This window comes from Lontra canadensis, unplaced genomic scaffold (genome assembly GCF_010015895.1).
Source record: "Lontra canadensis isolate GAN:19392208 unplaced genomic scaffold, GSC_riverotter_1.0 scaffold24, whole genome shotgun sequence".
In the NCBI taxonomy this organism is placed as follows: domain Eukaryota; kingdom Metazoa; phylum Chordata; class Mammalia; order Carnivora; family Mustelidae; genus Lontra; species Lontra canadensis.
In genome coordinates this window covers 5,594,516-5,607,194 of record NW_022631018.1, presented here as the reverse complement: position 1 = coordinate 5,607,194, position 12,679 = coordinate 5,594,516, and the positions used below count along the sequence as shown (strand labels likewise).

General features: G+C 35.6%; 1 protein-coding gene across 3 annotated transcripts in view; it reads left to right on the top strand.

Moving 5' to 3' along the window:
• RGSL1 (regulator of G protein signaling like 1) overlaps window positions 1–12,679 on the top strand; it is a 73,622-nt gene that overhangs the window by 36,437 nt on the left and 24,506 nt on the right. For all 3 annotated transcript variants that reach the window (XM_032862697.1, XM_032862695.1, XM_032862696.1), the window contains one exon: window positions 12,030–12,135. In XM_032862697.1, coding sequence (XP_032718588.1) covers window positions 12,030–12,135 — 106 coding nt within the window. The remainder of the gene's footprint in view (window positions 1–12,029; window positions 12,136–12,679) is intronic.

Genomic DNA, 12,679 nt, shown 5'->3' with positions numbered 1-12,679 from the left:
ACAAGGCTCTTAAATCCTATATCCTAGGAGAACAATCCCATATTAATCAACTCTCCCTTAACCAAGTTACTATTCTGTCCCCTTGGAGCCAGCACCCTCAGCATTATTCCCGTATATTGTCTCCTAGCTTCTGCCAATCCATGTTGGCCAGGTTCACTGTTCCTATGAAAGGTTCACTACCGTGGGTTGAGCAACAACTCTTTCAGCTGAAGTCTTCAACTGTGCACCATCACCAGGCAAAATTTATAGCAGGTTAGGAGAATGAATGCTTCAACTCAGACAGGATGGATGGGATCTGAGTTGCTACAACATCTACTGAAGTATTCTTGACCCAGAAGAAGCTTAGGATATATCAGTAGCATGGTTAAATCACTACAGTGACAGGGAGAACTTCTATGTCTACTCTGAGCGTGTTTCTCCAGGCTCTACTCCCGTGTACATGGTTTATAGAACTTTATTCTGTGCATAGCTTAATAGTCTTAACATGATCTTGTGACCTGATGCATGTAGCATGCTCCCATCCCAGTATCTCAGCTCTGTTATCCCTGAGAGAAGGGAAGGAAGAGCCAAAGCATCATGGCCTTTTTTCATTTTTCCCAATATGGCATTAAAAATTTCTACTTCAAATCATCTAGCCTTTGTTCTTTTTGTCTCTTCTTTGCCCTAATTTGCCTCTTTTCTAATAACTACTAATAATTGTGAAGAATAGGAAAAGGAAGAATATGTTTGATCCTCAAATGCCCTTTTGAACAAAGGTCACCTTTATTTTACCACCCCATTTTTAATCCTTCCCTATTTCCCAAGGATAATGGTAATTTAGTTTTATCTGGTTTTTTAAATTTACATAATTTTTTGATATTTATATAAATTGAGTCATGCAGTATGTACTCCCATGACAGCCTTCTTCAACTCCAACATTATGCTTGTGAGTTCAATCATGTTGAATGTAGCAACTGTTGATTTTTTTTAGTAATGCAGAACAGTTGCATAACACTCACCTCAATCTTTTTTATTATTGCACCCCCACAAGGAGCCTCTTTAGACATAAATTTTAATGCCATAGATATACTACATGTCTGTGGTATATAAAGGAGTAAGACTCTTCTGACCCTCGAAAACTAATTTTCACCTATTGGAAACAATAGCATCCTTTGAGAATGCATGCCGTGTAGTATTCTGATATGTGGATACACCATTTTTAATTCATTCAAAAGTGATGAATATTTGAGTTTTTTCAGTTTTTTAATGCTCTTATGAACATCTTTGTGCATATCATTTGATACACATATGAACACATTTCTGTTGAATATGGACCTAGAGTTTCTGGGTCAATAAGATACACATACATTCCACTTTGGTAACTAATTCCCAATACTTTTACAAAGTGTTTGTATATATTTATCATGTTTATCAACAGGATATGAGAATTCCAATTGCTCCGCAACCTCACCAATATTTAATGTGCCAAATCTTTATTCTTAGCTATTCTTATGGGTATGTAGTGATGTGTCACTTGTTGTTTTGACATTTATTTCTTTATTGAGTAATAACACTGAGTGCCTTTACATTTGTTTAATATTCAATTGGATATGATGTGTGTGTGTGTGTGTGTGTGAGACATTCCTATTTAAGTTTCTTGCCTACTTTTCCATTTGTATTCTCTCTTTTTTTTACCGATTTGTATGGGTTACTTATATACATGAGTCACCTATCAGTCACAAGTCTTATAAGGATAATATTCTCTCTCTCAATGGTATCTCTAACAAACAGAAACTCTTAATTATAATTCAGTTAAAACTGACTTTGTTTCTTTACTCCAAGCATCTTTATTCCATAAAGATACTCATGTTTTTAACTATAACTATAAGCTTCTTTGCATTGCCTTTAATGTAAAGATCTATAGTCTTAACTCTTTAAATGTTATACTATAGAATTCATCAGTGAAGTCATGTGGTCCTTTGTTTTTCTTTGTTGAGAGGTTTGTCATTACTGATTGTCTCTTGTTATAATATGTTCAAATTTTTTATTTCTTCTTGAGTCTGTCAGTTGTACCTTTCTTGGAATTTTTCCATTTGTCTAGATTATCTAATTTATTGGCATATAATTTATCAGCATATAATTGTTTATAATGTTCTCTTTTTATTTCTGTAATGTTAATTACTTTCATTTCTGAGCTTAGTAGTTTGAGCCTTTATTTCTTTATCAGCCTAACTAAATATTTATCAGGTTTTTCTTTTTTCTTTTCAGAGAAGAAGCTGTTGGTTTTGTTGATTTTCTATATTGGTTTTCTGTTCCCTATTTTGCTTACTTCCATTCTAATCTTTATTATTCTGTTTTTCTGCTAACTTTGGATTTAGCTTGCTATTCTTTATCTAGTTCCTAGAGGTATAAGTTTCATTTACTGATTTGGTGTCTTTTTTTCTTCAATATCTGCATTTACAAGAATCAATTTCTCCTTGAGCAATCCTTTTGCTACATCTCATATGGGCTGTTATCTGATTTTTTAATTTCATTTAGCTCAAAATTATTTTACTTTTCAGCTACAGAATTGCTATTTGATTTCTTTTTGTCATTTCTATTCTTTTATTGATACTTTTTTTGGTAAGACACCATTCTCTTGACTTCCTTTTGTTCTTTGTCCATACTTTCCTTTAGCTCTTTGAACATTTAAGACAGTTGATTTAAAGTTTTTGTCTAATAAGTACAATGACTGGACTTCTCATGAACACTTTCTATTGATTTATTTTTTTTCTGTGAGTGGGCCATACTTGGTTTTTTACATGCCTTATAGTTTTCTTGTTGAAGACTAGACATTTTGGACATTATATTGTGGCAGCTCTGAAAATGAGATTCTCCCCTCTCCTTCAAGTTTGCTGCTGCTGCTTTTGCGGGTGTTGTTTTCTTTGGTGAAATTTCTCAACAATTTTTGTAAAGTCTGTACTCTTTGTTATGTGTGACCACTAAAGTTCTTGTTCTACTTGCTTGTGGCCAACCAGTGTTTTGATAGTTTCCTTAAATGTCAAAAAGAAAAAAAGAAAAGGAAATAAACAAAACAAAAAGAAAAATTACTCTACTGGCCTTTGCAGTTTGGCTATGTGTTGGAATACTCTTTCAATGCTCAGCCAGGCTATTTACAACTCTGCCTTAGCCTTCATTTTCCATTTGCCTGGACCCTGAAGTTCAGCCAGAGGGGAAAGTTTTGGATCTTCTCATGACTTTTCTGAGCACACTTCCAGTTTCAGGCATGTGAATAGCTTTCTTAATTCCCCAGTATATGTGGGAGCTTTAAAAGCCCTTACTACCCCATGTATACACTTCTCTCCCCAACTTCGTGTTGTCTGATGTCCCAGCTGTTGGCCCAGTCTACTGTACCCAGCACTTGTGCCTATAAATGCTTTCAACAAATGTCACATGGGATGCCTCTCAGCCCTAAAAATACTCCTAAATAGGGAAAAACAAAGGCTAGTCTTTATGCCAGTTCTTCAGAGAGCCACATTGTTTGAAAATTAGATCCCTATTGCTATCTCTGGCAATAGAAGCCTGCAGCAAGAATGTAGGTTGCTGTCATATGGCCACCACTGATGTGGCATCATGAAGAAATGGGAGGTGGACAACTTAAAAATGTTGCAACTCTTTCTTAGCAGACGCAGACTCTTCTTTCTTCACTAAGCCTTTCCCTTTCAAGAACTTATTATAAGTTCTTGACCAAGTTCAGAATTCTATAAAACCCTGATTATGACCATTTTGCCACACCTTTAGTTGTTTATATGGAAGAATCCCTGGAGCACCCTACTTAATCATTTTCTGTGATGTCATTCCCTATTGTACTTTTTAATCCATGAATTTAGTGTATTCCTCCACTTATTTAAGTATTCTTTAATTGCTTTCAATAATGTTTTCTGTTGGGGCACCTGGGTGGCTCAGTGGGTTAAGCCGCTGCCTTCAGCTCAGGTCATGATCTCAGGGTCCTGGGATTGAGTCCCACATCGGGCTCTCTGCTCAGCAGGGAGTCTGCTTCTCTCTCTCTCTCTCTCTCTCTCTCTCTCTGCCTGCCTCTCTGTCTACTTGTGATCTCTCTCTGTCAAATCAATCAATAAAAAATCTTTAAAAAAAATAATAATGTTTTCTGTTTTTCCATGTAATATTATTTTATAGCTTCCATTACATTTGTGTTTAGGCCTTTGATGTTTTCTGATACACTCGTAAATGGTTATAATTTTTAAAGTTTCATTTTTAAATTGTGTCTGGCATATAAAAATATGTTGATTTTTACATATTGGCCTTGTCTTCTACTGCTTTCCTAAATTGTAAATTCTAAAAATTTGTTTGATTTTTATACACACAATTATGTCCTCTGCCAATAAAGAGTTTTATTTATCGTGCTAAAATATTTATTCATTTGATTTCTTTTCATTACCTCATTGGTCTTACTAGGTCCTCCATTACCCTTTTAGATAGAAATGGTGTTGGCCATCAGGGATGTCCATTATCACCACTGCTATTCAACACAGTACTAGAAGTCCTAGGCTCAGCAATCAGATAATAAAAAGAAATTAAAGGCATCCAAATCAGTAAAGAAGAAGTCAAACTATCACTCTTTGCAGATGATATGATACTTTATGTGGAAAACCCAAAAGACCCCACTCCAAATCTGCTAGAACATGTACAGGAATTCAGCAAAGTGTCAGGATATAAAATCAATGCACAATCAGTTGCATTTCTATACATCAACAACAAGACGGAAGAAAGAGAAATTAAGGAGTCAATCTCATTTACAGTTGCACCCAAAGCTACAAAATACCTAGGAATAAACCTAACTAAAGGGGCAAAGAATCTATATTCAGAAAACTATAAAGTACTCATGAAAGAAATTGAAAAAGACACAAAGAAATGGAAAAATATTACATGCTCATGGATTGGAAGAACAAATATTGTGAAAATGTCTATGCTACCTAAAGCAATCTATACATTTAATGCAATCCCTATCAAAATACCATCCTTTTTTTTTTATTTTTTTTCAAAGAAATGGAACAAATAATCCTAAAATTTATATGGAACCAAAAAAGACCTCGAATAGCCAGAGGAATGTTGAAAAATAAAGCCAAAGTTGGTGGCATCACCATTCCAGACTTCAAGCTCTACTACAAAGCTTGTCATCATCAAGACAGTATGGTACTGGCACAAAAACAGAAACATTGCTCAATGGAACAGAATAGAGAGGCCAGAAATAGACCCTCAACTCTATGGTCAACTAATCTTCGACAAAGCAGGAAAGAATGTCCAATGGAAAAAAAGACAGTCTTTTCAATAAATGGTGTTGGGAAAATTGGACAGCCACATTCAGAAAAATGAAACTGGACCATTTCCTTACACCACATATGAAAATAGACTCAAAATGGATGAAGGACCTCAACGTGAGAAAGGAATCCATCAAAATCCTTGAAGAGAACACAGGCAGCAACCTCTTTGACCTCAGCCTCAGCAACTTCTTCCTAGGAACATCACCAAAGGCAAGGGAAGCAAGGGCAAAAAATGAACTATTGGGACTTCATCAAGATCAGAAGCTTTTGCACAATAAAGGAAACAGTTAACAAAACCAAAAGACAACTGACAGAATGGGAGAAGATATTTACTTGCAAACAACATATCAGATAAAGGGCTAGTATCCAAAATCTATAAAGAACTTATCAAACTCAACACCCAAAGAACAAATAATCCAATCAAGAAATGGGCAGAAGACATGAACAGACATTTCTGCAAAGAAGACATCCAGATGGCCAACAGACACATGAAAAAATGCTGCACATCACTTGGCATCAGGGAAATACAAATCAAAACCACAATGAGATACCACCTCACACCAGTCAAAATGGCTAAAATTAACAAGTCAGGGAATGACAGATGCTGGCGAGGATGTGGAGAAAGGGGAACCCTCCTACACTGTTGGTGGGAATGCAAACTGGTGCAGCCACTCTGGAAAATAGCATGGAGGTTTTTCAAAAAGTTGAAAATAGAGCTACGCTATGATGCAGCAATCACACTACTGGGTATTTACCCTAGAGATACAAATGTAGTGATCCAAAGGGGCATGTGCACCTGAATGTTTATAGCAGCAAGGTCCACAATAGCCAAATTATGGAAAGAACCTAGATGTCCATCAACAGATGAATGGATAAAGCAGTGGTATATATATACAGTGGAATACTATGCAGCCATCAAAAGAAATGAAATCTTGCCATTTGTGATGATGTGGATGGAACTAGAGGGTATTATGCTTAACAAAATAAGTCAATCAGAGAAAGACAATTATCATATGATCTCCCTGATACAAGGAAGTTGAGAGGCAACATGTGGGGTTCCGGGGGGTAGGAAAGGAATAAATGAAACAAGATGGGATCAGGAGGAAGACAAACCATAAGAGACTCTTAATCCACAAAACAAACTGAGGGTTGCCGGGGGGAAGGGGGTAGAGTGGATTGTGGACATTGGGGAAGGTATGTGTTATGGTAAGTGCTGTGAAGTGTATAAACGTGGCGATTCACATACCTGTACCCCTGGGGCTAATAATACATTATATGTTAATTTAAAAATTTTTTAAATTTTTTAAAAAGAAAGAAATGGTGTTGGCAAGCACATTTGTCTCAATCTCAAGGAGAGATTTAATTACAAACTTAATTTCTTTAAAATATGTAGGATTTTTCAGACTTTCTATTTCTTCTTGTGTCATTTTAATATGTTGTATTTTCTACAAATTTGTTGATTTCATTTGAAATTTCAAATATTTTGTTAAGTTATTTATGATACCCTCTTATAATTAATTATCTATCTCTAAGCATATAATTTTGGATGTAATATTCTATATCTGCAAGTAGATGTATTTGATTAAGTATGTTCAGATTTTCTATATCTTTTTTTTTAAGATTATTTATTTATTAGTCAGAGAGAGAGAGAGAGTGAGTGCACAGGCAGACAGAATGGCAGGCAGAGGCAGAGGGAGAAGTAGGCTCCCTGCTAAGCAAGGAGCCCGATATGGGACTCGATCCCAGGATGCTGAGATCATGACCTGAGCCAAAGGCAGCCGCTTAACCAACTGAGCCACCCAGGCGTCCCTCTATATCTTTTTTTAAGGTTTCATTTATGTATTAGAGAGAGAGAGAGAGAGAAAGAGAGCATGAGTGATGGGGATGGGCAGAAGGAGAGGGAGAAGACAAATTCCTGCTGAGCAGGAAGCCCAATGCTGGGCTCAATCTCAGGACCCTTGGATCATGACCTGAGCCAAAGGCAGACATTTAACCAACTAAGACACCCAGGCCCCAGATTTTCTATCTTTGATGGTAGTTTTAGAGTACTTTTGTATCCATTATTGAAAGAGAAATTTTTTAAATCTCCCCTCTGGATTTTTACTTCTTTTTCTAAGACTTGCAGTTTTGGGGGCTCCTCGGTGGTTCAGTCAGTTAAGCATCCAACTCTTCATTTCAGCTCAGGTCATGATCTCAGCATCATGTGATTGAGCTCCACTGGGCTCCATGCTCAGCAGGAAGTCTGCTTAAGATCCTCTTTCCTCTTCCTCCACCCTTCCCTGCTCTCACTCTCTCTCTTTTTCTCTCTCTAAAATAAATAAATAATTCTTTTTGAAAAAACGACTTGCAGTTCTTCCTTTATATTATTTGAGGTTACATCTCTAGATACAAGCAAATTTGGAACTATTATAGCTTTACGGTAGAAAATTTCATTATTTCTGATGATGCTTGTTTATTGTTTACTTTGTCTGATATTATCTGATCTAATTAGATATCTAATTATATCTAATAGTCATCACCTTTCTTTCTGGCTAGTGTTTGCTTGTTATATCCTTTTCCATTCTTTTATTTTTTTAATATCTCCTTTTACACTAAGGTAAGCCTTTTTTAAGCAGAATCTCTCTTTTTTGGTATTTGCATTTTTGTTTAATCCAATTTGAGAATTACCTTCTAATTATTTAGTCTGATCACATTCACTGTAACTTCTCGTGTATTAGGTTTTAAATGCTACCTTACTATTTTCTGTTTGACCCTTCTGTTCTATATTCTCTTTTCTCTTTTTGGCTTTCTTTAAGATTGCAAATTGTTTTCTGATAATAATTCCATATATTATTTCTGTTAATGTGTTATTTTTACATGTTTTCTTCTCTTACTGGTTACTGTACAGATTTCAAAATGCATCCTTGACATTAAAGTTTAATGTAAGTTACTACTTTTACTACATATATATTACTATTTTATAAATTAATATTCAGTTATGCTTACTCACAACATATTCACTTTTTCTTTTTCATCATTTCCTGCCCCTCTAAGTTGCCTCTAAGAACACCTTTTGGCATTTCCTTTAATGTAAATTTTAGAATTATCTTTATTTTGGCTCTGTTTGATAATATGGTCTTTGGCTATAGATTTCTTGTTGGAATTACTTTCTTTTAGCACTTTGAAGATACCATTTTATTATCTCTTGGCTTCCTTAGTTCATTTTGAGGAGTCAGCCTAATGTCTTCATTGGCATTGTTTAGTAGAAGGAAATATTTCTTTTATTCATTGCCCACCCCCCCCTTCATTTTCTCTTTGTTTCTACTGTCATGCAATTTTTTAAAAAAGATTTTATTTATTTATTTGACAGAGATCACAAGTAGGCAGAGAGGCAGGCAGAGAGAGAGAGAGGAGAAAGCAGGCTCCCCACAGAGCAGAGAGCCTGATGTGGGGCTCTATCCCAGGACCCTGGGATCATGACCTGACTCGAAAGCAGAGGCTTTAATGCACTGAGCCACCCAGGTGCCCCTGTCATGCGATTTTAATAAGACATATCTAAGTATTTATACTACTTGTGGTTTCAGGGCTTCCTGTATTTCTGATTTGATGTCATTTGTCAGTTTTAGAAAATTTTCAGTTATTATCTCTTCAAATATCTGTCCTGCTCTGTTTTATTTTTTCCCTCTTTCTGATAATCTTACTTCATATATTTTTTACATTATAGCCACTTGCTTATGTTTTATATGATTTTTCTTCATTTTTCATATTTTTCTCTGTATGTTTCAGTCTGCATATTTTCTTTTGATCTAACTCCTAGTTCAGTAGTTCTCACTTTGTTGTATATAATTTGTCATTAAACCAATTTATTAGTTCTTAATTTCATTAATTTCAGTCATTAAATTTTTTATTTTCAGAATTTTTTCTTTGTATGATACTTAGTCTCTGTTGATATTTTACTCCTTTTAATTCCATATACTATATTAATAATAGTAATTTTAAAAGTCCATATTTGGATTTCCTGTATCAATTTCAACTATCAACTCCTCCTCCCCTCTTTTTTTTTGGTCAGGTCTTTTTAAATACCTTGCTATTTCTGCTTTATTTTTTTAACATGGTTGGTTAGAAAAAACTGTAGTGATAATTTGAGGCTCTAGAAATGTTATTTTCCTCAGAGAGGATTTTATCTTACATCTGACATACACTAAACTAGTAGCATCCAAATAACCTTATGGAAAACCCAAAAGACTCCACCCCCAAACTACGAGAACTCATACAGCAATTCAGTAACATGGCAGGATACAAAGTCAATGTGCAGAAATCAGTGGCTTTCTTATACACTAACAATGAAAATACAGAAAGAATTGATTCCATTTACTATAGCACCAAGAGCCATAAGATACCTGGGAATAAACCTAACCAAAGAGGTAAAGGATCTGTACTCGAGGAATTACAGAACACTCATGAAAGAAACTGAAGAATACACAAAAAGATGGAAGACCATTCCACGCTCTTGGATCGGAAGAATAAACATTGTTAAAATGTATATACTGCCTAGAGCAATCTATACTTTTAATGCCATTCCAATCAAAATTCCACCAGTATTCTTCAAAGAGCTGGAGCAAATAATCCAAAAATTTGTATGGAACCAGAAGAGACTCCGAATCGCTAAGGAAATGTTGAAAAACAAAAATCATACTGGGGGCATCACGTTACCTGATTTCAAACTTTACTACAAAGCTGTGATCACCAAGAGAGCATGGTACTGGCATAAAAACAGACACATAGACCAGTGGAACAGAGTAGAGAGCCCAGATATGGACCCTCAACTCTATGGTCAGTTAATCTTCGACAAAACAGGAAAATATATACAGTGGAAAAAAGACAGTCTCTTCAATAAATGGTGCTGGGAAAACTGGGTAGCTATATGTAGAAGAATGAAACTCAACCATTCTCTTACAAATAACCTTAATCCATTTAGGGAATGTGTTGGTTCAAAGCTGATTTTTATTCCTTTTGATGGATGAGCTATTTCTGCTTTCCTTTATTTCTTGGGATCACAATTGAAAGACTGGTACTTATCAGAGCCCCTGCTCCTGCGCTGGTTTGCAATTTGCCTTCTTCTGCCCTGAGACTCTGCCAAAAGTCTTGTTAAATTTTTCAGTAGCAACTGTCATAATTGATGAGTGTTTTGAGAATAAAAGCAGTGCCAGGGTTTGTGGTTTTTTTTCCTTTTTCTAAAGGCCAATGGTTTTGTCTTCTGACCTGTTGTGGTTTTAACACTGTGAACACCTCTAGGATGTCAACTTAAACTTTCTGGTTTCTAACATCCTCCTTGTTTCTAATTTCTATGTTTTTATTTTGTTTTATTGTAATTTTCTACAAACTTATATATGAGTTTTAAAATGTATCACTTTTTAATCCAGGATTTATAAGTGTTTATACTGGGTTTTTGAGTTTCATTTGTGTGGATTTTTTTTTTTTAATATCTAGTCTTCCATCATCGGGATTTTATTTTTTTCACCAATTCAATTGCATTTACTTAGAAGCAGTATATATATATATATATATATATATATATATATATATATATTTCTATTGCTTTTCAGTCTTTTTTCTGTGCTATCACTGCTAGTATTACCAAACCATATAAAAATATTCTGTTCTATTTAATATATATACTCTATTTAATATATATTCTATTTAATAAACATTTTAAGGCATTAACTATATAACTAGGACATGTTCCAATTTCTGGGTGTGAGATAAGTAATATATCATCCTTGCCCTTAATAAGTTGATAGTCTATATATTTTCTTATACAATACTCACCCCAAAGGGCTTTCCTAAGATACTGAGATCCTTGGAATCTATTATTCTTCAATAGCAATGTTTTAATATACTTTTTGAAATAATGTTTTTATATGGTAATAGGGAACCAGACATCCACTCTAAATTGTGTATGGTGTGATAGAATAGCTTTTAAGAGCTTGCAGTGTGGGGCACCTGGGTGGCTCAGTGGGTTGAACCTCTGCCTTCTGCTCAGGTCATGATCTCAGGGTCCTGGGATCCAACCCCGCCCGCATCGGGCTCTCTGCTCAGCAGGGAGCCTGCTTCCCTTCCTCTCTCTCTCTGCCTGCCTCTATGCCTACTAGAGATCTCTCTTTGTCAAATAAATAAAATCTTTAAAAAGAAAAAAAAAAGAGAAGCTTTCAGCGGAAGCAGTGTTCTCAGAAGAGAGAATGATTTAGTTAAATCAGTTAAAGCAAGGAGATAGAGGGAACATTTAACAAAGAGCTCCAGATTCTGTGAGAGTTTGCTGATTACAGAGCAGGAGCTCCTGAGGGCAAGTGAAAGGGCATAGGATGGGATAACAGAAGTGTCAGGCAGACTGAATGTCTTGTGGAATATAGTCCAGTCAACATGGCTGATTAGAGGAAGGATAGAAAACATTTGGTGTTAAAATGGGAAGAAATACAATAGGCTTGGTCTTAGGAAGTCTTCTGAGGAAGGTGGCTTCTTGGCCTAATGACCAACACACTTAGATAACACAATCTGGACTGAAGTCAGGGTAAAAATCATCCCCAAGTCTCTTTCCAGCAGTAATGTCCTGAGATGCTGGGCGGTTGTGGGAACTGTGGTTCTTCCACATGTACTTGATGTCTGATAAGTATCTTTTTTAATTTGTCCCTTCTTATGCTCTGGAATATTCTTTATAACATGGTGTTACCTAACTTTGTGATTTTTCATTAGATATTGCATTGGAAGTTGTCAGAGAACCAAATGTGTTTTCAACCTCACATAGGAAAATGTCCTTCTTCAGAAAGGCGGGTATAAGGAAGCCCTCGCTTAGACCCAGGTAAGACATAGGATCTGGTTACAGCAATATACTCCAGACACAAGTTCTCTTTAATCTCAACATGTTTAATGCTGAATTTATCTTTCTGTACATGGATTTTTTCCTTCTTTCCACATGTCATACACATATGCAAGGCACACATTATTATTTATTTATTTATTTATTTATTTATTTTTAAGGTTTTTATTTTAGTCAACATGCAATGCAATATTGGTTTCTGGAGTAGAAATCAGTGATTCATCACATACATACAACACCCAGTGCTCATCATAAATGCCTTCTTAAATACCCATCATCCATCTAGCACATCCCCCACTGACCTCTCTCCATCAAGCCTGTTTTGTTTTGTTTTGTTTTGTTTTAAGATTTTATTTATGGGGCACCTGGGTGGCTCAGTGGGTTAAGCCTCTGCCTTCTGCTCAGGTCATGATCTCAGGGTCCTGGGATCCAGCAGGGAGCCTCCTTCCTCCCCTCTCTCTTTCTGCCTCTCTGCCTACTTGTGATCTCTCTCTATGTGTCAAATAAATTTTAAAAAAAAAGATTT